This window comes from Meleagris gallopavo, chromosome 2, assembly GCF_000146605.3.
Source record: "Meleagris gallopavo isolate NT-WF06-2002-E0010 breed Aviagen turkey brand Nicholas breeding stock chromosome 2, Turkey_5.1, whole genome shotgun sequence".
In the NCBI taxonomy this organism is placed as follows: Eukaryota; Metazoa; Chordata; class Aves; order Galliformes; family Phasianidae; genus Meleagris; species Meleagris gallopavo.
The window spans coordinates 4,096,044-4,123,159 of NC_015012.2; the positions used below are offsets into that span (position 1 = coordinate 4,096,044).

At 49.7% G+C, this 27,116-nt stretch overlaps 1 protein-coding gene across 1 annotated transcript in view; it reads left to right on the forward strand.

Annotated features, from left to right (window-relative positions):
- The first annotated feature begins 1,234 nt into the window (after positions 1-1,234).
- LOC100547923 (phosphofurin acidic cluster sorting protein 1-like) overlaps positions 1,235-27,116 on the forward strand; it is a 33,519-nt gene continuing 7,637 nt past the window's right edge. The window contains exons 1-9 of the mRNA XM_031552671.1: positions 1,235-1,251; positions 18,937-19,024; positions 22,173-22,262; positions 22,577-22,702; positions 22,893-23,055; positions 23,206-23,297; positions 24,528-24,608; positions 25,386-25,445; positions 26,589-26,740. Of these exons, the coding sequence (XP_031408531.1) occupies positions 1,235-1,251; positions 18,937-19,024; positions 22,173-22,262; positions 22,577-22,702; positions 22,893-23,055; positions 23,206-23,297; positions 24,528-24,608; positions 25,386-25,445; positions 26,589-26,740 (869 nt within the window). The remainder of the gene's footprint in view (positions 1,252-18,936; positions 19,025-22,172; positions 22,263-22,576; positions 22,703-22,892; positions 23,056-23,205; positions 23,298-24,527; positions 24,609-25,385; positions 25,446-26,588; positions 26,741-27,116) is intronic.

A 27,116-nucleotide genomic window follows, 5' to 3' on the forward strand; every position in this document is an offset into this window, starting at 1 on the left:
GGGGTGTGGGGCTTCACACCCAGCGCCTGAAGTTTGTCCAAGGAGTGTCAGAGCTGCTGGCCCCAAGGTGCTGGCCTCTCTTGTTGAGACCTCAGCAATTCTTCACAGGTCTAAGTGGCCTTTGGGAGATGTTGGGATTTTTTTTAAGTAGATCCTGATCGTTTGATCATCTTGAGAAGAAGAATCTTGAAAAACATGTTCCAAAGAGCACTTCTGCCACTGTGGCTGTGAGTATTTCTCCTCTCTGTAGTCAACAGAGCTGTGAAATCTGGAAAAGATAGAGTTGTAGACTCTGGTAGCACTTAGCCATGGCAGGGGAGCAGTGCTTAATGGGTGAGATGCAGAAAAGCAAAAGTTGTTGGGAATGGGATGACAGAAGCAGCCAGCATCTACCCGCAGAAGACACAGTTAGATGCTGGCCCTCAGAAGATCTTGTTTCCTCTTCTGAAACATGATGAGGCACTTGTGGCTCATCCTCATGGCAGTGCCAGCACTCCTGTTGACATGAATATGAATAGACTTGGGGTCCCCAGTGACAAAAGATTAATAACTCTGCTTAATTACAACCTACTTTTTTTCCTAATACTGTGAATGTGAATGACTTTTCAAGGAGAGCTGGCTGTGGGATGTGTTGGAACTCTTTGGAAGAAGGCAACCCTAAGTAGATCAAGGTTTAAAATCCAGGGTAGCTTTGATCAAGCCATCTGTTCTACTAAATGTTGAGAGAACCTCCATGAATGACCAGCCTGGACATCCTTCTATGTAACCTCCTGTAGGGAACCTGCCCTTGCGGGAGGTTGGACTTGGTGATTTTCAGAGATCCCTTCCAACCCCTGTGATTCTGTGAGTGCGGCTATTGTGATTTCAAGCCAAACAGGCTCTGTTGAGTTGAGAAGCACTCAGCGTTGTCCACTCCTGGGATGGTTACAGTCTCAGCTGTCCAGATGGAGCCATGTCTACAGAGCATCTTCCTCACAATAGCTGGCAGTACTGTGAGAGGTCGTAAAGGGAAATGTGGCGTTAATCTGTTGTTTTGCCAGCAGTAGTTATATGATGGTACAGATAAAGCATGTGTGGTTTTAGAATTAAATTCCGTTTCAGTGCAGAAATCAATTCAGTCCAATGCAGAGCAAATACTGCTGACAGAGCTCTAGGAGGAGCCCGGATTGTCAATAATGCAGATTAATTGATGTCTGATGTGATAAATCTGGCCAAGCAATGGGTGAAGACCGAGATGGAGTCTCTCAGCAGGTAGCGAGAAAGGGAATCTAAAGTAAATAAAATGTTTGGGGGAAAAAAAAAAGAATCTTCTGGTGATCACATGAGGGTTTTTAGGACCACCTTTGGGTGCCCCAGCTCTTGGTTCTTGGCTAACTGTATAAAGTGAAGCCACTGAAGGAGAAATAGTTCCTTTCAGGTGCTGAGAGCTTATCTCACGCTGCCTGAAAGGAGGCTTTCAAACAGTTTCTTTCCTTGTTTTGCAATAGTAATTCTTCCTGCAAGATGTGTGACGCGTGTTCTGCAGAGCATCTGTTGTTCTTCAGAGATGGAACCGAAATAGGTGTGCTCACACACAAGAACAGGGAGCAAATAATCCCCTTTGGCAGGAACACATTGGAAGTGCTTGCATTGCAAAAGACCTTTGAATTTCAGGTCTGAGGGAAGTCATTTTTTCTGACCAAGTCCAAAGCCATTTTGTAACTGTATAAAGTGCAATAGGGACACAAGCCCATGGGGTTTTCTTAGGATCTGTCTCATACCCAGAGTTCTCAAGGTTTTCTCTGTTTCCTAAACATGCAGGTCGTGTAATGGGCAGGAGATACCGAGTGGGAGCCAGCCATTTGCATTCACTGTTTCTCTTCCCTCTATATCTGCAAGTTTTGCACTACTTGGAGATTTCCTATATTTCAGCCTTACTGTTTGGGATTAGATAAAACGGGTAATGAGGGAGGGAGTCTGTTTTATGCCTGGTGATGTTCTTGTGCATGGACAGGCTGTGATGTCTGGGAGGAGAAGAAGCTACTGAGCAAACTGCTCACTGAGTAGGTCTGCGGATTGCATCATGGAGCAGCTGGTAGGAACGTGGTAGTAAAGTGAGCAGGTGAGTGAGAAATAAGGTAGTGGCCTGGGAGTGTGTAAGAGGTTGGCTGTGAGTGGCTAAAAGAGCTTTTCAGGAGGTCTTCTGTTGCACTTAAAGCTGTGTGTGCAGCCACTGCCAATCATAGATCTCCTGATGATGATCTTAATGTGCTGTCTGAACATCTACAGCCAGAGGCACAAAAGTTTGCTGAGTTTTCACCCCATTAATAATGAGTTGCCCGTGTGGAAGGCAAACTCACAGAAAATTCACCTAAGCTGAATGCTTCCTTACCTGCTGTGCTTTGGCAAGTGAAGCTCGTGAGCCCTCTTGCAATAAAAATGCAAGCCCATGGTGAGTGCCCTCTACATATATCTGCTCAAGCATAGCTTCTTTTTTCTTCTCTAGTGGAGGGACGTCAGGGCCTGGAAAAACATCTTGCTCTTCCACGTGGGCACACCTGAAAACAGGAGCACTTAGAGTTGCTGGGGGCTCGTGAGGCAGTTCTCTTTCCCACCCGCCTTTCTTTCCCATCTTCTCAGAAGTCGATGTGTGCTTTCTGTTGTGTTGCCAGTGGGAGGTTTCCTTTAAAGCTTTGTGATTCTTCATGCAGACTTCGGCTTCTTTTTGCTTTGCCTGTTGAGGTATGCTTCGGGGGAATGTCATCCTCCGAATGTCAAGCCTGGTAGCGTTCCTGTCCTTGAGAGTCATGATGATTTGAAGGCATGTGCAGCTTTTGCTCTGAAGGAAGGTGTCTAGAACAATCAGGAATTTTCCATCAGGACAAGCTGTGTGTTTCCCAGGGACTGCAGCTTGTAGGTGAAAGAGATGAGACGCTCGTAAAACGTGGCTCTCCAAATGCAGTCTCCGTGCTGTGAGTGTCTGGGCTCCATCCTGTGAAGACAATGGGATGTAAGGGATGTAAGCTCCTGCTCCTGATGGCAGGCAGCCTGCGGTCACTGCTCCAGAGCATAACAAACTTGATGAGTGTTGGCTCGTTCCTCGGACACCTACTTTAAAGCAAATCTGAGAAAGCTGAGCTTTGAGGTGTGCAGCAAAGTTTTTTTTTTCTTGCTGTCCTTTGGGATGTATTTCAAGCTGTTTCTCAATGGCTGTTGGCAGGCTTCCAGTCTTGCTGCCTTGCTGAATCACCTGTAGTGCGAGTAGTTTAGTAACACATGAGAATTACAGCAAGCATAAGGTGGTGTGAAGGCAGCGTGTAAAATACACTGTTGTGCCCAGGGAACACAGATGGGAAAGCCTGAAAGTGGTGTTTGGGGTGACTTATTAGGATGAGGTGGTGTGAAAACCCAGCACTCTCAGCAGCTGACATCCCCAGCAGGATCCTCAGCAGGCTGGTAGGAGTTGTTTGCTCTCCAGCCCAAAGGAGAGAAGAGCAGCGTGGCTGAAAAGCCTCCCTGTTGTCGTAGGTGGGACTCCAAAGCCAGCAGCAGCTCTGCCAGCAGGCAGAAGGACATTTGGATGAAAATCTGCTTTGAAACAGAGCTCGTGCTTGCTGTGGCAATGGGAGCTGGCAGTCCTTTGGGCAGGTACTACAGTATCAGGTCTGTGGGTTCAGGTAATGGAGTGATGGAGACCCACGCCATGGAAGAGAGGATAGGGAAGGGAAGAGCCAACCAGGGGACCAAGCAGCCAAGCCCCTGTAGTGGGAGATGGCTGCAGGCAGCTTCTGCAGGTGTTGGTATGCAGCAGGACTCCAGTGTCTGCTCATGGGGGCTCGTGTTAGCTTGGGAATGCAGGTAAACTGCCTCTAGCTTTTGCACATAGCTACAAGAATCACGTTTGTGAGAAACTGCTCTGCAGCTGTAACTAAGTATCCTTGCTTTCTCTGAATGACCTTGCTTCTCCTGATACACAATGCTGTATTGTCCCCGCTCTTGTATAGGAGGCCATGGTATCTTTCATCTCATGCAAGACAAGCAGCTGGGCCACCCAACCCAAAGCTGTTGTGTGAGTGCTCATGGCAGCACAGCCAGTGCTGTCAGCTGACATCGTGCTAGCAGATTGCAGGACTCAGCACAGGACAAAACAGATGAAATGGAAGTACTCAAATCAAGCCAGCAACGCTATTGTGATGGGGCTGCATTCACACTACGGTGTGATGAAGGAGAAAAAGATTAGAGTATCCCCAAAGTGGCTAATTGCAGTAGCCTCACTTTGGCTGGAAGCCGTGCTGAGCCATCTCGATGTTGGTCTGAAAAGAGACAAATAGCTGTTTTGTGAGGTTTGTTCTTTGCTGGATTGGCAGCTTGAGTCAGTTCATCATGTGTTCAAACACATGGTGGTGACGGGGAGCTGCGGGGAGCTGGGAACAAGGCACAGGCTTCTGGTGGAGGAGGCTGATGGCCAGGTTTGCTGCTTTCCCTGGCTGTGCCCTCTGAAAGCCATACCTGTACCACTGAAGAACTGGGGCGGTGCTCGATTCCTGTGAACATCTCTTACGAGGGCCTGTGTAAGAACTCATCCTTCCTGATTGTGTTTGAGGCTGTTACAGAATTTCCTGGGCACGGAGTGTCTTAGGCCCATGATATACCTGGGGCTGCATTCAGCAGGAGAGCGGCCACGTGTTACAAGGGATTAGACATCAGTCAGGAGTGTGGCTCCCAGCCAGAGGTGAGTGCTAAGCAGGTCAGCAGTAGTGCTCAGACACCAGCTTAATCAAAAGCCACGCAGAACCAAGAATAACTGCCAGAAAGAGCTAACAAATAACTCCTAAAATGTGCAAATACCCCTGAAATCGCAGTGTCGAGCTGTTGCAGAGGGAGGCCAAAGCAGTGCTGACAGAAGTGCAAATGGTGGCTGAGTCTCACGTTTCAGCTTGTCTCTGGAATTGCTGGAATCATTTGTATTTTCTACGTGGCAATTAGGAGCGATCCGAGGGACTGACAGGAGCCATTGCAGTAAGCCTGCTAACTCCTGCTAATGCTGTAAGCCAAGGGGATTGGAGTGTTGTATGGCTGAGGCTTAAGCCAGGTGTTTAACATCAGGTGCTTAAGTTCAGGCTCTGAGAGCTGATGTAAACAAAAAGGAAAGGAAAATACCCGGTTTTATATCAAGGATTTTGGAAAATGCTGGAAGACTGCTGTGCCCTGAATTGCTGTCAGCCCTCATAAAGTGGTTCTGAGCATTACTCACTCCACTGAGTCTCGTGTTACGTTTTTATTGTCAGTTGTGCTACGGAGGGCTGGGCAGAGAACAAGCTGGCTGCATTGCACACAGTGTGTATGCTGTTCTGGAAGAGGCACGTGCAATCCTCAGATGGGAAAACCTGTGGGAAGAATCCATCCTGATGGCTGTGTGGGGTCTGCCCAATGGTACCTTTGCAGCCTGCCTTTGCTGGGTGCTGACATCCCAGCTGCTCTGGTGTCCCTTGGAGAGCCCCCATTCATACGATTGAGCTTGGTTGGACTTTTCTATGCCTGCAATCCCATAAGCAGGGTATCTGGCTGCCATCCAGCTGCCGGAAGGGCTCTTTCTGAATTTTCTGAGCGTGGTGGTCTCTGGTGGCGTGGGTTTGCAGAGTTGCTGTGGCAACCCACATCGCTTCCCCCAAGCCCCAGCCTGGTTCTCAGCTTCCCAATTAGCCTGGCTATTCATCCCGCTGTGTGAGATGGAGCAGCCCCTGAAGGGCAGGAAGCCTGTATTCCCCAGGGGCTGCAGGGCCTTCCCCCAGCTGCCTCCCTGCTGCTCCTGCCTGCTCCCCCCTGCCACAGCAAAAGGTTCGGTGCATTTAGGTCAGAGCGAGCTAAGCCACAATTTAAATCAAGCTTTTTGGAAGTAATTTGCTATTCTCATTTAGGTGGAAAACAAAACCAAAAACATTGGTAACTTAAGCAGAAGCACAGCTCTTAACAAGCGCTCACTGCAGGGCAGCTGGTTCCTCTGAAGTTTGTTTAAGTGGAATGCTTCAAACAGGGCCTTGAGCTGAGCCCTCGTAGGCAGAATATTTAGAGGTGATTTAGGACCTGGTGCTTTCCAACAGAGGCACTCCCTGGGATGTGCAGCCAGTGCATCTCTGTCCTGTTCCCCCCATCCTGGCTCCTGAAGCCCCAGTGCCTTCTCATGAGATGCTTTTAGAGTGAGTGTCTCTTTGAGTGTTACAATGTTAAATGCCAAACGTGCTGTAAAACAGGGACATTAAGGATTGATGGTGACTGCACCAGTTGTTCTCTTGACACCATCCAAGCCTCACAGTTTGCTGAAAGGGACTTTTGACTTACTGCTATCACTGGCTGGACCCTGCAGGCGTCTTAAGTATTGTATGTGGGTGATAAGAAAACAACAGAGAAGCAGAAATATGCAGTCAGGGCTTGAATTCTTGCAGAGCTCTCAGCGATCTCACAAGGCACAGGAGTGGAGCTGCCTTGTAATGCCTGTGTGAAGTGTTCCTGTATGCCGGGCACATGGAGCCTGGGTGCTGCAGAGGTTGTGCACGGGTAGAGAAGAGCTGTTTGTTGAAGGATAGCACAGGTTCTGAGCTTCAGTCTGGGCACGTGACGTGCGTGCCATGTAGATAACTGTGAGCTCTTGGGTTTGCAGAGCATCATGTCCGTTCCCAGCCTTCCATGGGGGTGATGGGAGTCTGACTGAAGTAAGGATTGGAGTAGTGCTGGGGTACGAAATTGCTGTAACTTGTTCCTACTTCTGCTATTTCAGCAAGTGCTCTCAAATATTTGTGTAACATCTCATTGCGTTTTCCTGCTGGCTTGCCAGGGCTGGTTGCCTTAGACACCAGAGCTCTGGTAACTAGGACAACAAGATCGAGCAGGCAAAGGTAGAAATAATGGTAATAACTTTCTCAACTCCTTCTGAAATAGGCTTGTACGAACCGACAGCATGCATGGAGTGACTCTAATAGCAGCCTGCTCTCCTTTGCTGACTGCTGTCCTCGGGTCCTGCCACTGGAAGTGAGCCTGCCAGCACATGTGGATGGACTGACCCCTCCTCTCCACACTGAATGCTGGGGCTAGAGAGGAGTCCAGGAGGTGCCTAAGGCACCTGGCTTCCTGCAGTCCAACACCCCTGACCAAGGCTCCCTTCTCTGTTCCCTGTATAAATTCGGTATTGTCTGGCAGTGTACAGAAGGAGGGACTGTCTCCTTGGGAGTGGTGGGCTTGGGAAGCGTGCCATGTCTGTCTTTGGTTCAGCTTCCAAAGGGGGAAATACTTTTGGCTTCTTTGCTCACCTGGTAAGGATTAAAAGAAATTCCATTGCCAGCTGTACTTGGTCAAAACCGTCTGCAAGAAACCTGCTTCTGATGTCTTGGTTGGCTGCACGTGCGGAGGTGGGGTCAGAAGTGTCAGCACCAGAGTGACTGAGCTATTTCCGTGCTGCTCATGGGATCCAGTGAGCGGCTGAACTCTGCCCGGGGTATCCATGCAGCCTAATGAAAAGCTTAAGTTAAAGATCTGAGCCTTAAAAATAACTGCTCTGGGCTCCAGGCATCCCACTGACAGATAGTACCTAGGCTGGGCCTATGGAACACGCTTCTGCTGTGGGTGTGGTGTCCCACTTTAAGCAAGTATCTCAGTTTAACAGCAGTGCTTTCTGGTTTTGAGAGCGATTTGTTTGTTTCCTGCCTTTTCTCCAAGATCCCGTTCACTGGCTGTGCACGTGGGGCATGTACGCAGGGCTCTGTGACAGGCTGCACTGGTGAGGAGCAGCCAGTCTGTGGTAGGAGCTGTAAATGCTGACACAGTAAAGAAGTGGTTGGCCAATATCTCACAGTAACGAGTTGGGTTTTTTTTTAATTGACCACAAGTATTGCAGTCATCAACATGAAGAGATGTACTTTAATTGTGCATGTTGACTACTGTGTTTAATTCAGGTGGCCTGGAGCTAGCCTTCCTAGGGCCTGGCTGTCACCTCGTACCAATGCCACGGTGGTTGAGCAGCCTTGCTACAGGCTGGGAGTTTGAGGGAAGCCATGGCCCCGAGAGCTGAGCAGCCTTCTGGAGGAAGTTCAGAGGGGCATCTTCTGGTAACAGGATGTGACAGAAGGCACCAAATGCTGCAGCACCAACACTGTGGCTTTGTCCTTCTGTGGCCCCGTGACCGTCTGGTGCTGTGGGAGAGGTGCTGTGCGGTGCAAGCCCCTTTGCACAGCAGCAGTCAAGTCTGTCTGCGGGAGCTCTGGGAGCCTCCTGGAAGGCAGGCAGGCAGGCGAGGGTGTCTGGTGTGGCTGTGTGTTCTGGGGAAGCTCTCTCTGTGTGTTCACGCTACTTCCTCCCACGTCTCTGGGAGCTGTATGGGTTCAGTAGCGTGTCTGACACGTTTTAGAGGCTGCCAAGCTCCGTTTGCTCTCTCTTAAGGCTTGAGAAATGGGATGCTTGAGACAGAGTAACTTCAGTTAATCTAACATCAGTGACTGTGTGTGTGTTTCTCCCTTCCTTCTGATGTGATGTGGTAGCTCATAGAAGGATTTCAACACTTGAGAATGGATAACCTTGAGAATCACTGCAAGTCAGGACTGCTTTGCCTTCTCATCCCTGGGTGGAAAGGTACAACAGCTTTGCTGTCTTTGCTTTGGCGGACAAATGGGGATAAGAGCCTCACACAGGTTGTACCTGGCAAGGGCAGGGTCTGTCAGCAAAGCTGGGGTGCCACTCAGAGGGCAGCGGAGCTGTGAGGGGTCTGGAGCACCAGTGTGATGGGGAGTGGCTGAGGGAACCGGGGCTGTTGGGTCTGGAGAAGAGGAGGCTCAGGGGAGACATCGTGGCTCCCTGCAACGACCTGAAAGGAGGCCATGTGAGGCGGGGTCGGCCTCTGCTCTCAGGGAACGGCCGTAGGACGAGAGGGGATGGCCTCACGTTGTGCCAGGGGAGGTTCGGGTTGGCTGTTAGGAACGATTCCTTCTCCAGAAGTGATTCTGCACTGCCACAGCTGCCCAGGGAGTGGTGGGGTCACCTGGAGGTGTCCCAGAGCCGTGGAGATGTGGCACTGAGCGACGTGGGCAGTGGGCTGGGATTGGACTTGGTGATCTTTGCTAACAATTTTATGAGCATATGATACTGAGAAACACTGTTCCAAGAAGAGAAGATTATTTGATAAACGTAGTTTGAGATTTGTGCAAGAGCATCAAAGAAGGTTAGATTAAAAGTAATTCTGTTGCGTTTTTAGCCTTGACATTTCAAATCAATGAACTTTATTTTACTGGCACTTGAGACTGGGGAGACTTTAACAAAATGAAGGGGAAAAAAAAAAAAGCCCAAATGAGGCCCCAGCTCTGTGACACTGCCTCAATATCTACGCAGTCACTGCTTGAGCTAGGATGGGCCTAAGAACAAGGAGATGGCTGTAGATCTGTGAGATGTAGTCAATAGGCTGTTTGGATTTCCAAAATGCCTTCAACCAGGTTTCTCGGGAGCTTCTTAAAAAGCTGTGCTGCTGCAGAACAAAGAGGAAAGTCCTCACGTGGGTAAATAATGGTTTAAATAAATGACAGGAGTATATAATCAGTTGTCATGGTGAAAGCTCAGCAGCAGAGATCTGGAAGGGTATGTGTACTCAGGTGCCTGTTTGCTGTAATCCTACATAGAAATCCTCCTTGGTATAGCAGTGCAGAACTCTGACCCCATGGGTGGCTGTCAGGGGCCCATCTCCACACACACACATACATGTTCTCACTCTGCAGAGCTGTACCTGCCCGAGTTTCTAGAGAGCATTTGTGACACTATGCTGAAGACTCAGATGTGGCTTAGATTTGCATTGCAGGGATGCAAGTTGAGCTGTTCAGTCTCAACCCTCTTTTTTCTTTCTGCCTTGACAGTGTTAGGAATCTAGCCCTGTCTCTGTTTGGCGAAATAATGGTTTGAAGCCCTTGAAACTTTCCAGAGATCAGCACACACATTTAAATTAGGAGTGTTCCTTTGGGCAGTTTCTAAAGTGAGGGATGATATGAGACTTCTTATCATCCTTAGAAACTGGAACATCCGTACAGAGTCCTGGGGGAGAGCATCATGCATGTCTTAAGGAGCACGTTTCCATCAGACTGGTGTTGTGCAAGGTACCCTGGCAGCTGAGGCCAAGCTGACCGTGTCAGACTGACCCAGCCACAAGTTTTGATGAGCTCTATGTTTTCTTTGCATTCATGCCCTTATGCAGTAACCGGCATTTGATTCTACACCTGCGCTCACCCAGACCTGGGGTGGGCTTGTGCTGGTGGCAGGCTCAGAGACTCCTGGCTCTCCCCATGTAGGGCTGCTCCAGGGAGCTGCTCTGCTCTCCAGGAGCTGCTTGCTGGCACATGGGAGCTCATTGCAATTCAGAGGAAGTAGCTGAAACTTTTCTGGAAAAGTAGGTCAGGGAAATCTGCCCGTCAGGAATGTCTGGAGGGAGAAAAGGGGATTTGATGAAGGCGATAGCAGCCCAGCACAGTTCACTTCCATCTGTTTCTATTGAAGAGGTTTGTGGCTTTAATGTAAATCTGAAAGGCATCTGTAGATACGATATTAGAAAAAAATTATTCTCAGAGCAGCGAATCACTGGCACAGGCTGCCTGGGGAGGTGGTGGGGTCACCATCCCTGGGGTGTTCCAGAGCCATGGGGATGTGGCTACCACTGAGGGATGTGGTTAGTAGGGTTAGGGGGTTGGTGGTTGGACCAGGGGATCTTAGAGGTCTCTTCAAAGATTCTATGATTATATGCAAAAAAACAGTTCTTGTTAAAGTGGCACCTGAGTTTGAGTCCTAAGTGGGACCCTCGGATCTGGCTCCTCCATACCCTTGGGCACTGCACTCTCCCTCTCTGCACCCTTGAGACACGCAGCAAGGCAGGGAGCTCTGGAAGTCTGTGCTGAACCAGCAGCAGCTTTGGTAAGCTGTGCAGTCTGGTGGGAGGATGAGGTGAATCCTCTTCATCTCTTGCAGTAGCAACAAAAAGAGATGAGAGCAAACAGCTGCATTTTGTCTGGTTGCTTTTTAGCTAGAGGGGATGGTGGTGATGGAAGGATTTCTCTCGCTTGCCTTCCAGCACGGTGGTGGAAGAGAGATTTGGTTCACCAGAGTGGTAGCATTGGTTCAGATGAGGCTTAGTGGGAGTTGAGCATTGCTGTCCAACTTCTGGCCACCTGGCTGGTTTGCATAGCTCTTGCTTGCGCTCCACATTATCCTGACAGGAGTGCTTTTGATCATACTCCAAACGACTCTGTTTCCTCTTAGCTGAGAGCTCTCCAGGCAGGGCTCTTAATTGCCAACAAAATGCTTTGGGTTTTTGTTTGTTTGTTTTACAAATAACTGTGCATGTACATGAGGGTGGTTGGAGAAGAAACCTCAGAAACAGCAGCAGCCTCTTCTGCTGTAGTAGTTGAGCTGTCCTTGCATCACTCAGGTCTATCAGCATTGAGGTAGCAACAACCCTTCTCTTCCTCTTTCCAAAGAGGCTCTGTTACTAGTCTTTAGTTATAGGAGTAATACGTGCAGCTTCAGTCTCCTGCTCTATTGATGCTTTGGGACCAAAATCCAAATCTAAATCAAGAAGCACCTTCAAGCGCTGTGCTCAGCAGAAAGCATTTCAAGATGGTAATGTTTCAACAGGTCCTATCATGAAGGCAAGGCCCGGGGGAGGAGGCTTGCTTCAGAAAACTCACCAGGACTTGTGCAAAAAAAAAAATAATCTCGACATGCAACACATGAATACATCTTCATGTCAGTACTTTTGGCAACATGCACTTACCCATGACTTTGGCCAGTGCAGATGCAATGGGCCTCAAGCCTTTTTGAGAGAGGTCAAGATGCTAAAGGCTTGGCTGGATGGGACCCTGGGCAACGTGCCTGATATAGTCAGTGGTCAGGAACCCTGCTCATGGCTGGGGAGTTGGATCTTTGAGGTCCCTCCCAACCCAAGCCACTCTATGAGTCTTTGATATGATTTTTTGTGAATGCTTATTTTAGGAGTCCTTGGAGTCTTGGATGAGAGTTGGATCCTTTGTCCCCTTTGGTGATGGGAAGAGAACCATGCGAGGCTGTTAGACAACATAAGCTTCCTTCCTCCAGGATGGGCCAGAGATGGAGTATCAGCTACTAACAGTCATGCTGCTAATACTGCTACTGTAAACAGACTGTGAGGCTCTGCTGCAAGCTTGCAGCTGCTCTTCTTGCATTCTGGGGCAACTCAGCTACGTGGAAGAAGCTTTGTGTATCTTCTCACAGAGGCAGGCTGAAGTCAGTGGTCCATTTCTGGGCATCACTCTACCATCTGCTGTTCAGCAGCACGGGCTCAGAGTGATCAACAAGGTGAAGTGCACCCGCTCAGCTGTGAACTTCTAGTGGCCTTTCCTCCAGGGGTCCTATGTAATCATAGGGTCATGCAGTGTACTCATTTTTAGCTTACTTTTTTAGGAGTGGAAGAGTGACTCATCTTGTATTTACTAGATGGAAAAGTCGCACAAAATTAATCTGCTTTTGTATGAAAATGAGAATTGAGTTTAAATCTCCAAAGTCAGCCCTTTAGATTGGCTTGCTGAGGCTATTTTAGAAATAGTGGATTATAAGAACATTCAACTGAACATGTTTTTCATGGAAAACCCAATTAATTGAATGGAGGATTGTTATTCCTGAGTAGTCAAACCAATGGATTCTGGTCAGTACTCTCCAGGAGTCCGGAGCTAGCAGATCTTATCCTATATACCCTCCTTTCTTACTTAGCAGTTCAAAGAGGAAAACCAACTTTCTGCTCCTTCAAGCTCTGAGTTGGTTTCTTCTGCTCTGCAACTTGCAATTGAAACCAGGTGTTTCATTTAAGTTTGCTTGTGGTATTCTCCATTTATCCAGGGCAGGAGGTGGCTGTTTGGGCTCTCAGCTAACCCTGCTTCCAGATGTCTGCCCTGCGAGTTCCCTCAACTTGGTGCTTTCAGTTCTTTGAAGCTAAGAAGCATTTTACTGCCGTTTCTTTTAAATTATTATTACCATTATTATTAGCTGCATAATAGGATGATTGTTAAAACCTCTATGTCCATTTTACTTAAGTGTATTTCTCTTTCTCCAAAGACTTGAATAGAATATCTTCACTTTCGTGTCCACTCTGAGGAGCGCTGTGTTGGCTCTGATCTGCGCACGTCTGGTCTGGAGGAAGGCAGCTGCAGAGGTGATCAAATGGCAGGGATTTCTGCAGACATTCTTGTGCTGAGGATGCTCAGCATGACAGAACCTGAAGGGCAGCTCAAGATTGCTGAAGCAGGAGGCTCTTAGCTCAGATGATGAACGGTCAGTGTTACACAGGCCCCAGAAAGTGCATCCACCTGGAAAGCACTGTGCGTCCATGACCAAGGGACCCGGTGGTCTGGGAAAGGCTGTATATGTTCTTAACCTTGGCCCCATTATAAAACCCTGGCTTGGGGCAGTGTGCCTTGTGAATTGCAAGTGATTGTCAGGCTCAGGTGCTGTCCTTCCAAGGCTTGCTGCCTGACTTCTGTTCCTCCTTAGCTTTCCTGGAAGCAGGAGCTCTTGCCCGTGATGGTCCTGCTCTCGCAGGATGCTCTTGCTTCTTCTGATGTGACTTTCTTCCTTCCTTTGATTGTGTTGTGTGTCCCCATCCTGTCCTTGCTGGCATCCTTCATCTCTTCTGATTACAGAGTTGGATGCTGTCTAGAAGCTCTTTTGGCACTGAACCTGGATACTTGGGTTACATGGGGCAAAGCAGTAAGATTGTGTGCAGAGACGACAAAAGTTTCAGATAAGACTCATAAAATCCCTGTAGCCAAACAAGGCTACTTGCAGAGTATTCAGTTTTGACTAGGGCACAATCAGACACTTTGTGCTTTGTGGCAGTGCTGGAGAGTTAGACTAATGTTTTGTATTTGTTTGTTTATTTTCCATACAGGATTGATGTGCTTTGGCTGTTGCAATGTGAAGGATGGCAGGGTTGTGTATGGTCATGGTGAGGGCAGAGGTCACTCCAGTGGGGTCCAACTAAATGGCCTATACGTGCCTCTTTAATTACCTCTTGATTTTAAGCAGGGATTATTCTTGTAAAGCCGTACTTAGATTTGCCAGGGCAATTTCGGTGTCCATCAAATTCTTTAAAAGTGTCGGTGACACCAGAGGACATTGATGATATTTGCTTTATGAACAGGACCAGATTGCTCCCATTCCCTCCATGAAGACAGCTCCAGTGACACTGAGATGGTTCTTGCAGACAGCGTGGCCAGGGCTGCAGTGAGAGCCTTGTTAAAGCTGGGCAGCATGGCTTTGGAGCTGCACTGCCTGTGGGTGCTCCCTAATGGGGAGCTGGTGGGGACTGTTGCAGTATATTGAACTGAACATGGGAATCCTGGACAAGCTGGGCTGCTGGTGCTGTGCAGGAATCAGGGGAAGTATCCTGTGCCTGCAGTGGAACTGCTGCTTCTGTGACAGACTGGCCTAAAGGACTGTTCTGAGATCTCCTGCCCAGCTGGCTGCCCCTGGCCCTGCCACTGCCAGGGATGAGGCTCACCTTCTAAGGCTAAGTACTCCAAGGGTGTCTGTGGGGTTTGGGCAAAGCAGCTTGTACCTGGGAATCCCTAAAGCTGGTCTCTGTGACCAGCTTTTTGCCAGGAAGCAGAAGGAGCCCTGCGTTCTTCTTGAAAGGACATCTTCAGATAGAGAAGGCAAACATAAGGTGCTCCTAACAAGCTATGAATGATTTGGGACCTTGACTTCTGTGGTCTTGTATTTTGCTGTGGTTTTTGCACATTGCTATGCATACCATTGAAAATTTGACTGGGTTTCATCTTTTAGATGCTTGCCTCTTGGCCCTGGGGTCTGAACATAGCGTGGTCTCACCAGGCTGCTGTGCTACCCTCCCTCCAGGCATGGGGCCATTTGTCTGAGCCTTTTGCAGCATTTCTTTGTGAGGAACTGCCAGATATTTCTGAATGAATTTTTTTTGTTTGAGAGGTATTTGAGAGGTACCTTTCTGAGATGCCCAGATCCTGGGCCTTTGGTGAGGTTGGCTCCCTTGATGTTGATGATGTCCTTGCAATTCTGTCCTTCTCTTAAACATTGTCATCAGCTCGTTTACAGTCACGTGCAGTCTTAATTACTGCCAGCCCTTCTTTGCCACTTCCTCCATGCTGGATAGGCAGATCCAGAGGTGCCTCTTCTGACTGTTTTCAAAACTCTCCAGTATTTGGCCTTGAACTAGCTTTTATTTCTTTTATACATTCCCGTTCACAACTTGATCAATGAACCAAAACAAGTCACATTTTCGTCCCTTCTGCTTCACTTGGCTGGTACTGTCCTATGAAGGTACAGGTGGGTACCAGACCTCAAACTGGCCAAAAAGAAAAGGTTTGAAGCAGAAACAGTGGGGGAAACCTTGAACAGAGGCTGAGTACATCTGGGAGGGCAGCACAGCAGCTTTGTTACAATAGCAGCACTGCAGCTGCTGCAGTTATCAGGGACAGTAGTACTAGCCCATGATGATTTGTTAGGGCATTTCTCTGCTGCTGACTTTTCCTAGCACAGAGCAGCGTGACCAGACTGTAAAATGGCATTGTGAGCTGCCAGCTTTGTGTCTGACTTAAATCAGATTGAATGTTAGCAGGAAAAGAACTTAGCTGGGAAACATGCAGTACCCATTAGTACTTTTGTCTTCACACTTAGCCCTGAGGAAGAGAATGATTTTGCACTTCGCATTAGGTATTGAGAAGCTTGTGCCTTCCAGGCAACATCAGCAGCTGCATCACTTGGCTGTGCTGCATCCTCCTTCACACCTGGCTGCTCCACACGCAGGTAGCACGCAGCTCTGAGCCTCTGGGTGGCAGCCCATGCAGCTTTGGAATGCATTGAGTGGAGCAGCTGGATGCTGTGTGCTCAAGGGCAAACCACTGACCAACCCAGAGCTGATGAGAGATTAAAGAGTTAGGCACATTTCCAAGGGCTGATTGAAGCAGGGCATGCCTGATAAAAGTCTGTACGCTGTCAGACAGTGACATTTAGTGCCATTACAGATGGACTGCCCAGGCAGATGAGAGTACCTGGGGCTGCTGGGGTGGACTTACTCTCCTGTGAGGATGGAGAAATCTGCTCCAGGGCCACGAGGGTCATGGAGACAAGATGGATGGAACTGCTGAGCAAGACACTGTTTTCTTCCCTTTGCTCTCCCATTTGTCCTAACAGAGGATGTTACCTTGTGCTTTGGTGGCATGCACCCTTCTGACACCGACACTCTCACCTATTCCTGGTGTGCCTTTGCCCTCTTCCCCTATGTAGGGTTATGAAACTGGAGTAGGTTTCTCCTATGTGTGCACCAGCAGCATCTCATTGCGACAGAGTGCAGTACCTTGACTTCACAAGGCTGGGAGAGTGTCCTGGGCAGCATATTTCTGTGCTCTTCTCCATCAAAGGTGAACTGGACAGGCCTCTGGGCAAAGCAAATCAAACTGTTCTTACAAGCATCTGGGCCTGGGTGCTGCAGGGAGAGCTTCAGGCCATCTCTAGTGCTTGAAGTGCCTGATGTTGGCTCACTGCCTCCTGCACTCCAGGGGTAGGGTTTGCAGGAAGCAAACACAGAAAGGAGCAGGAATACACAGCCCAGTCCTTTGTGAGCCTTGCTGAACAGCTGGCATCCCTCCAGGAGCCCTGTCTCGGAGGTGTGTGTCACCTTGACAAACAAACTGGAGCTGTCAGAGTCAGGAAGAACATCAAAGAGCTGCTAAACAGCTGCTGTTGAAGGCTTAGCCTGCAGCTGTGCATCTCATAGCATTAGTATTGACAAGGATGCGTGGAGGAGCGTTGCTGAGAAGGGTGGGTGTGCTCCAGCATTTGTAGATGGCATAGGAGCTTCAGGAAAAACCCAAGCAGCCTGGCTTCTGCCACTTGAAGTCAGTCACGATATTCAGGAAAATAATACTTACTGCACAGAGCTGTAACTCACCAGTGGTCAGTGAGCCAAGCACAGAGCAGCACAGGACACCAGCACACCCTGTTCGCCCTGAGCTCAGACCTGCCAGTCTTTTCCAGCCCACGGGTAAGTTTTGGGCAGTTGTGCAGCTCTCATTTTGCATGGTGCTTATAAAGCTGCTGCTCCCCCTTCCTCTAGTGTAGCCAGATCTTTGTATTGAGACAAGAGGTAGGTCGGAATTGTTTTCCTCTCCCCACTAATTGCTCTTGCTGCGTACCACAGGCTATTGGGCAAAGCTCTAGCCTGTTCTTCCTGTACCGTACACACCTTGTGTTTTCATCCCTTTTTCCTTGCCCCTCCAGCAGCCAGAAGAATGGTACCTCTGGTTTCTGGGTTGTGTTCCCCTGCCATCAAGGGCTTTAGGGATTGACTGAAACATTGGCTGTGCAATGCAACAGTAAAACCATCCACGGTGTGTGTCACCTGGGAACTGCTATTGCCTGCAGGGGAAATGGCGTGGGAGGGTCTTCAGACCAGAGCCAGGGCTCTGAATGCTGGAACTGAATTTCACTAAATGTACGTGTTGCTGGAAATTTGCTTTTCAAGGTACGCTCACAAGGCAAGTTGGTCACAGTGATAAAAATTTTTCATCAGACTTCAGAACAAAAATTCCAACTCATTTTACTGGGAGAGGAAGGAAACGGCTCACTAGCTGCAGGCTGGATCCGGGAAGGGAAAAAATATACCTGGAAGGATGCTTTGGGGATGGGAGTGGCTCAGAGTATGAGTTTGGTGCCTATGTTGTTTGTATATTCTGAAAAATTTCACCTGTTGTGATCATTGCGGATCAGTCCTGTCCTGTAGAGATCTGCAGGGATTAGTGGGGGACCCACTGCTGGCCAGAAATGGCATTAAACCCAAAGCAGTGACACAGATCTGGGCGATGCACAGACTGATTAAGTAACAGATAAAAAGAGGGTCATTAGGGGTAGCCAAGCTTCTGAGGAGCACTGTTTTTAAAAAGTTGTACTTAATTGTTGTAAATAAATATATGTAGACTCCAGAACGTGCATGCTAATCTGTCTGGGAAGGGAGGTGGTGCTGCAGAATGCAGGGTTTTGGACAGGGTTTGGGGTTGCAGGGTCCCGGCTGTGCCTGAGCAAGTGAGATCTTATCAGGTATGCAGGAGCCCCCTCCTTTCAGGTTAAGGAAATAGTCAGAGCTTGTAAGTATGCACGTACACTTCCTTGAGGAGAAACACCAGGTACTGATGGGATTCCTGAATTCCTCTGGGCGGAGTACAGGGAGCTAATGAGGAGACTGCTTTGGATAAGGAGCACAGCTGCCAGGTAGAGCTGTAGTCTTCTAGTATCCTCAAAGGCTCCTTTAGGGTCCCTGGAAAGCCAGTCAGTGCTGGCTGGGGGGAGGTGCTAGCCATGCTTAGCCCCTCTGCAAGCTTTTCCCTGGTACGACTGCTAGCTGCTGTTCCCATGCTGGCCATCTCTTGGACACCAGCTGATCCTTTGATTGCTGAGCTCAGTTTCCTCGGTGGGTTTTTCACCAGGATGTGTCTCCACGGGACCGTTCAGCTCTGGGTGACACTGTGCAAGGAAGAGCTGAGTTGTGATGTCTGCACGGGAACATTCGCCGTAACTAAGTCCAGGATAAGAGTGGATTTAAGTACTTTGGTTTATAAATAAACAGCACTCGTGGCCAAGGTAGATTTAAGCAGAGCTGGCAACAGTCCTGCTTGGGAAGGGATCTCATCACCACATGGCCTGCTGTTGGACTTCCTGTCGCATGCTAATCCCTTAAGCCTGCTTTAGCTCCGTTAATTTTCCTTCTTTCCTTTTTCCCCAATGGGCTGTCTCAGTGGTTCGTGAATGCCAGCGTCCCTTGGCCAAGCCCTGCGTGCGGCTGGGCCAAGCATCCAGGCTGCCTTCCGAGCACCGGGTACCATGTGGCACAGCCCCAGGGATGGTGGTGCCTGAATGCGTCCCATTCTCTCTGTCTTACAGGCTCTGCAGTCTGCGCCTGAAGAAACTCACAGTGCTGAAAGAGCTGGACAAAGAGCTGAGCTCTGTGCTTATCGCCGTGAAGATTCAGGTAGGCTCCTCTCCCTGCTGCTGCCTGATGGCAGCCAGCCCATCCTCGTGCCCTCGGTCAAGTGCTGGTCTGCACGTCCTTCCCTCTGTCTCATTTAGCAGCCTTGGGGAGATTTGGGCTCCCAGGTAGGTAGCAGTGATGTTGCAGGAGTAGGTGCAAGCTGCCCGGTGCTGGTGGGCATCAGGGATGAATGTAAGTAGGCACTGGGACCGAGAGCATCCTGCCTCCCTGCCTCAGACAAGGTTATGCTCTCAGGCTGCTGTTGGAAGGTCAGCATCCCCACCCTATTATTTCCAACCCCTTAGGCTAACGTTAGGTGTGGGTGCTTTCTGGCAGCACTCTCTGTCTGGATTCCCATCCTGAGGGGGGCTGGCAGACTGTGTGATGGATGGGGCAGTTCTGTTCGTGCCTTCTGCTGCCATGTGCACCCAAAGCAGTCTTACTGCTGCCTCAGCTGCCCTCTCCTTTTCACCATGCCTCTACTCTGAACCAGGCAGAAGGAAGGGCAGAGGGGGTTTGCCACCATCTCATACGTGCGGTCCAGCCATCTTTGCAGTTGCTGGTGGAGAGAGGTCCTTGGGGGTGCAGCCATATGCTTTGCCAAGGGACAGCACTGGAGGTGCCTTCTAACGGGCTGCCCTCTCCGCAGCTGCCCTAACCCAGTTGGGGTGCCAGTGTCCTTCCTTCGTTCTTGTCAGCAGGCTGGAAGCCACTGATCCCACTGAATGCACTGTGGGGCAGGAGCTCAGCAGCTTTGCGCTCCCACAGAGCTCTTTGTGCTGCACACATTAGGACCTAAATCCTGGATTAGTGCTAGAAGCTGCTGCGTTACTGGAGCTCCGGGAGCCGGGATTTGTCTTCATGGCAGGCTTGGTTCACTTGCCTAGAAGGATCTGAAAGCTAAATGTCTGAAACAAGGGGCCCGGAGGGAGGAAATCAGGAAGGTGCTGCAGTCCACGCATAGTTTGTCAGCATCCTGCTTGGCTGGCTGCATGTATGGTGCCATGCAGGAGAGCTGAAAGCACTGGCCGTGCCCCCTCGATGCGGGCACTCGCGAGGGAGCGAGCTGGGCAGGAGGGAGCTGCCTGGCCACAGGAAGGAGGGAGCAACCAAGGCTGGGCTGCGGCTGCCAGCAGCGCACGGCTGGGGCTGGAAGTGGGCTGGCTGCCTGGAGACCCGCGTGTCTGGGAGGGCTGTGCTCCTACCTGGGCTGCCTCCGCAGGCCTGAGCAGCCGCCTTGCCAGGGCTGTGACTGCCAAGCCTTCCTGGAAGGCAGATGGAAGCTGTAGGCAGCTTCAATGCAACCTGCCTACAGAACGATCTCAGATGGATCCATTCCTCCCGCTCCTCTCCTAGGTAACAGATGAGTCACACTTGCAAATAGCTGTTTGAAGGCTGCCCAGCAAGTGTTGCCATCTCTTGGATGGAAGCAGATGATGCATGCGATTTGTGGAGGAGCTGCAGCTTCCCAAGGAGGCAACTGGGGACTGGTGGAAAGGGGAGCTATGTTCTCTCCCGTTTCAGTGGTAGCTCTGCTGGACTGGGGTAGGGCTGTCAGGGAGCAGCTGCTCCAAAAGGCACCTTATGTGGAAACAAGGCTCTGACCCTGCCTGGTGCTGCCAGGTATGCCTGGCGTAGCACCATAAAGGTGCCATTATCTTGTCTTGGCTCCATAACTGTGATTATGGTGTGAAGGGAAATGCAGTTCTCCTTCTTGGCAGAGAGAAATAATCATTTGGGAACTCCCCATCTTGAGCTGTGAGTAGGGGAAGCTGTCAAAGAAAGAGGAAAAGAAGTCCCCAGAAGTCTCCCAGAGCAGGTGCTGTGGGAGGGATGCAGCTGGTGGCTCTGGTTCAGCCTTTGTCAGGTTTTCTGCCTCTTGTCATGAGTAGAAGGTACTTGCAGGGTTTTCTGTCCACACCTCACTTGTGGGTTCCTTCTGGTCTTATTACAGCCATTTGTTATGAGATTTTCCACTCCTAACCTTTTCCAGCTACCCCTTAAGGAACCAGATTTCCTGATGATATTTAAAAAGTTATTCTTTCCCCAAAAGCTTCTTCACCTCAAATTTTGGTGGTGCTTTTCTGTCTGTTTTAGCCTGGTTTCAGGACGTGGCAATGACCAGGAGCCAGGTTTTTGCCTCAGTGGACAAGAAAAGGTCAAAGCCTGTCACCCGTTGGGTAGTACAGGGCTTTCTTTTGCCATAGCTCTGTCCTCAGAAGTAACATCTTCCTGAAGAATAACTGCACTGGTGCATGTAGCCTGGTGAAAGACCAGTCTTTGGCGGAAAGCCTCTCCATAACAAACAGCAAACAGTAAATGTGTCAAAGTAAATGGTTGTAGTGATGACCACCTACCATCTCAATAAAGAGCAATGCAGGAAGGAAGAGTCGGTGCGTTCCTGGCCAGGAAAGCTCACAGATGGTGAAGGGGATTAGCTCCACCTCCTCTCTTCCGTCTCAGGAAGCCTTTTCACAGGGAAAGCCTTACTCCTGGCATAGTTGCTGGGAGCTGTGTTGCAGACAGCTCTTGGAAACCAAGGACTGTTTCTGTGGAGCTTGTCTTTGCTGTGGAGTCGGTGAGAACTGTGACACTGCATTACTGCAAGGTGTGGATGCCTTTCTTGCTTCCTCTCTTTAGTTTTGTTTTTTCCCTTCTTTAGCCTGGGTAACATCAGCAGTGGCAGTGCAGGAAAAGCCTTCAACCAGTGCCCCTCAGGCTGGCCTGACACTGCTGCAATTCCCATCAGCAGAGCATCCTTGGTACTCTCTGGGCTATGAAGCACTCTTGCCCATCACCATCTCCTTTGATTGCAGAAGGGATGCAACTTTGGTTTCTGTTACTGGGCTACCTGCTTGCTACTGTCCATGGCTTTTGGGACTGTTGACCCATTTGCAGCAGACACAAAGAGAGCAGGGGGCTCTAGCCTTGTGTTTCTCTAGGATTTGGCTCCATTGCTGATGGGTCTCTGGTCACGGCTGACTTAGTCTCCTGCTGGCCATGGCATCTGTGAGGCCTTTGGCAGCTCTGGAGAAATGCAGGGTTTGCAAGGTGGCTCTGAGAGGTGGGACAGAACAGAGCCTATGTACGTGGCGCAGTGGCCTACATGCTCCAGCTTAGCTTTATGCACTTACTGGTCTTCTTGTAGGGTTCAAAGCGAGTCCTGAGATCGAATGAATATGTTCTCCCACCTGGAGGCCTGATGGAGACCGAGCTGGAGCTGACCTTCTCATTGCAGGTACCTTGTCACTCTCCTGGTGCTTCCCTCACACAGCATTCCTTTGCAAGCTCAGCTTTAGGGGCTGGCTGTGAAGGGGGCAGCCTCTGAGGAGGGTTTGGATTGTAACAGCACAGGTTGATGCTGCTGGCCAGCTGCTCCAGTGCTTTGGGGATTGTTTTGCTGGGCAGTGAGGATTTGGAGGATGATGTAATGGCCTTTGAGCAGGCCAGATCCTGTTATATATCAACACTGGGGAAGAGTTCTCCACCAACCCGTGTGCTGTGCTGAGCCCTGCTATCATGCTGCTGTCTCCTTATGCTTCCCTTTCCCAGTATCCACACTTTCTCAAGAGAGATGGCAATAAACTGCAGATCATGCTGCAGAGGAGGAAGAGGTACAAGAACCGCACAATCCTGGGCTACAAGACCCTTGCTGTGGGCATCATTAACATGGCTGAGGTATGGGGTGCTGGGATCAGGAGAGAGTTTGGCATGACTTCCCTGTACCAATGCAGGAAAGGGAACTCGGCTGGCTGGCAGGCACTCAGTGCTGAGTGCTCTGGCTTTTTTTGGCTCCCCATGAGGCAGAGGAGCGGGCTGCTGGTCACCTGTGTCACCTGCCAGGGGGCTTGTCTGTCTGTCTGCCTAGGTGATGCAGCACCCAACGGATGGAGGGCAACTCCTGAGCCTCCACAGCAACATGAAGGATGTGAACATCCGAGTGGCTGAAATCAGCATCTACTCTTTGTCCAGTCAACCCATTGACCATGAGGATGGGAGTGTCCCCTCAGGTCCTAAAATCAAAGCTTCAGGTGTGTTAGTGCTCATCACAGAACAAAATGCAAGCATTTTGGGTAGGGCATGGATAATGGTCTGCATCCCCAAGCACCTACCAGCAATATTGGTCATTTGGCCTTGATATTGTCGTGTTCAGCTGAGGCATCTGCAGTATCTGCTTTCAGATCGCTCACCAGACATTGATAACTACTCTGAAGAAGAGGATGACAGCTTCTCCTCAGAGCAGGAGGCCAGCGATGATGCTGTGCAGGGCCAGGTAGGGGAGGTCTGGTTTATATTTTGATCCCATCTCTCGGGCAAGGTCTCACATCTCCCTAGCAAACATTTGTCATGGTTTCACAGGGTAGAGAGCCACAATGCGTGGCAGCAGGAAGGACTATGGGCTGCAGCCAACCCCAACATGGGGCAGGGGACTTTAGAGAGCTGCAGTGTATTTGGGTGAACCATAGGTCTCACCCACATGTCCTTGGAGCTGTCTAGTCTGCAGCACAAATTCCCCTGCTGAACACTCTCCACCTTGCACTATGGATTCTCTGCCATCTGCCTGTGTTAAAAGACCAAAAGCTGCCCTCTCTCTGGGAGATGATAGAGGTTTTCAGAAGTAGAAGTCTGGGTCTGAAAATGGTCAGATGGCAGAGCCATCCCAGCCCTGTGATGAGTTGTGCCACTGCTGTTTGCTGTCCTCCTGTTGTGTTGCATACCTTCAAGGACAAAAAAGCCTGGTAGTACCTTGCTCATCAGGAGTAGGGGCAATCCCAGATCCGTTCAGCTTGGACCACATTACCTGTCCCACCATACCAGACTAATAAATCACAGCTCTATGCTCTTGGAAGTTGTGTGTGCCCTCAGGGCTCGTTCCTGGAAGAACATTTCTGTATGATCTAGGTTTCTCATTGGCTGCAGGAGTCCCTGGCTTATGTACTTGGTTTCTTTTCTAACCCCAAAGGTCTAATTTCTGCTGTTTCTGGGCAAAGAAGAGCACTAGGATCAGCTTGCTTTATGTACAAGCTGTTTCTCCTTCTCCTGCTCTGCTACAGAGACTGAGGGCAAGTCAGTGTAAGCAGGGCTTGTTGCCTTTCTCTCAGGTGTACAGGGAGGGTGTTGTACTCTCTGAGCTAACCCTGGAGAGGGGAGGCTGAGAGGCACACATGGGTCATGGAGAGGCTGGTGAGTGCAGAGAGAAGAGTTTTAGATTGCAACAGTGGCTGTTGCAGAAAGCTGCTGTCCCTCCTCTGGACCTTGCTGCCACATTGCCTTCCTGGAGAAGGACAGACTCTAGGGAAGAAGGTCTGCTGGGGGAGAAAGCTAAAGGGGGAGAAATAAGGTGCGTGGAGAAGGGCAGGAAAAGTGAGAAGCAAGGCTCTGCGAGCAGAGTGGGCCAAAGCTTTTCAAATTAGGAGGTAAGTGCGGGGCAGGAAGATTCCAGGAGATGCTGCTCCCTGGGGTATCTAGGTTGCTCTGATGTTCTGTGGCCTCTTGCCTGCAGGATCTGTTTGATGAAGAGGATGACTTGAGGAAAACCAAGAAGGCTAGGAGGAAAATGATCCGAACCACATCAATGACCAGAGTAACATTCATGTTTCCAATGTGTTCAAAGCAATGGAAAGGACTGAATTTCTCCCCTCCCTGAAGTGAATAGGATTGGGTTTGGGGGGGCAGGAGGTATTGGCACTGGTGCAGAGCAGGTGACAGAGCCCTTGGTTCTGAGCAGAACAGGAAACCATCCTGCCATTACTGAGGCAGCTCGTTGGTCATAGCCATACCACAGCTTGTGGCCTGTACTATGCTCAGCTTGGCTTTATGTAGATAATATTCTATGGCTTCTGTGACATGGTCTCTTCTCTCTCACTGCCTGAGGAGAAGGAAGACTGCTATGAGGAAGGCCATTAGCAGCCCTTCTGCTGCCCTGGCAGCCCCCTGATCTCCAGGCATTTCTTTGTCCCTGTCTGCATAAGCCTTGCAGATCCCCGGGTGCCTTCACACTGAGTTTGTTCCCCTTATTTTGTTGACTGAAAGCAGCATTCCTCAAAGAGGTGTTCTGGGAGAGAGGAGATTTAAATGGAGAGCAAGTGCTATTTCAGCCTATAGAAAAGAAAGTCAGAGTCCCTGCACCCTCCGTCGTGCTCGTATATAAATATAGCAAATTCCTGTGGAGTCCAGATTTAGTCCAAATCCAACAACAAATTTAAGGAGGAAGGGAGATTGCAGCTGAGCATGGGCCTATAGACCCAGAAAAGTACCAGTGGCCAGTTAAAGATAGTAACTGGGGGCTGTGCATTAAACATCTTGAAACTTGTTTTGATAGTTTTGCTGATCTTTATTTCTCTCCTTTGTTTTGTTTTAGCAACCAAACTTCAAGCAGAAGTTTGTGGCTTTGCTGAAGAGGTTTAAAGTGACAGAGGAGGTAAGAGGCAGGAAGGCTGATGCACCTGGCAGCATCTCTTTGCAGATGTGTAGATATCAGAGGTGCTGGAGGTGCGAGGCGTGAGCTGCAGGCACTCTGGAGTATTCCCAAAGGTATTGTGAGATGTGGCACAGACTGGGGCTTGGCCTTTCCAAAGCTTTCTTCTACAAGAAGGCAGCTCTGAGCCTCATGATCAAATCCAAGACGCCTTCCAAAAGTGCTTGTTGGGGAGAGTGGCTGTCAACGGTTTACGGGCTGGTTCGGCCCGGTTCCGTGACTAGAAGGGCGGAGGGATCCGCGGATCCGCGCCCCCGGAAAAAAAAGAAAATAAGGGACCCCGAAATAATTGAAAACAGTGGCAACAATCTGAGGTAAAACAAAGTAATTTACTAAATATGGTATCAACAGAATTTTATAAGGAGAGAGAATGTGAAATTGATAGTGGATCGGCCTTACCACAACGCTGAGATGAGAAGCGCAGGCAGAGAAGCGCAGGCAGAGAAGCGCAAGCGAAGCAGCGCAGGCAGAGAAGCGCAAGCGAAGCAGCGCAGGCAAAGAAGAGAGCATCAGGTGACCTTGCCGGGAGTTATATCTCCTCGCTGACCGCAAAGCCCCCTGGGGAAACGTAGCTGCTCTTCTCCGCTGGACAGGCACCCGGAACTTGAGCATCAGCAGTCAAACCCCCAGTGCATTGCATGATGTTATGATGTGGAATACCGATAATGAAAAATCATGAAACCATGACAGTGGCCATGCTTGGAAGGGTGCTGTCATACACGGCTGTGTACCAGCAAATGGCATTGCAGGGACTGTGCTCATCCTGCTCATCACTAAGAGCAGCCTAGTATCAGCATTTGGGTAACTGGCCTAGGCTGTGAGCCTGCTGTGAGCTCGTGGCACTGCTAGTGGAGGTCTGCTGAGGTGTCTTAACTTCAGGGGCTGTGGCTGCCTGAGATTCCTTCAGATGTCATGCTCATGGCAATCTCCTGTGGCCAGTGACAATGTCACTTGCTCTTTCTGCAGGCTTGATTTGGCTCTCTGAGGTCAGAGCTGCAGTGCTGCTAGGAGGGAGCCTGCACATGCCTTGTCTGGAATGGAGGTAACTCCGTATCTCTTCACTGCCCTCTGGGCTTGGTCCCACAGGTCCTGGATTCTGACCCTGTAGACCAGACCCAGGAAGTGGAGGAAGACTTGGGCTTGCTCTATGACAGCCTGGAAGAGTGCAACAACAGTGACAGTGGCCCAGAAATTGAAGACAATGAGAGTGTGCACAGTACACCCAAGCCCACTTTGAGGTAAGGATCACAGAAAGCCACAGGCAACAACACAGTCCATGGAGCCTGGAGAAATGCTTTCTGATGCTTTTCTGTTGCTTGGACTAATGCAGGCATTGTCCCCTCTCTGTTCCCATTGCCACCTTCTCTTGGCACATCTGAGTTCATCCCTTTCATATCCCATTTAAAAACCACCTCAAAACTGCCCATTAAAATTGTGTTCGTTCATATTTAGTTTTGTTTAATTTCCTCCCAGTCCAGCATCTGACACTGTTCCTGATCTGCTGGAAGAGTTTCTCCTTGATCTAAGCCCCTGCTGTTCCCAGCTCTGATATCTTTCTGCTGACAGTCTTGACCTTGTCAACTTCTCCACACCAAAGCATGCCTGTCTTTTGAG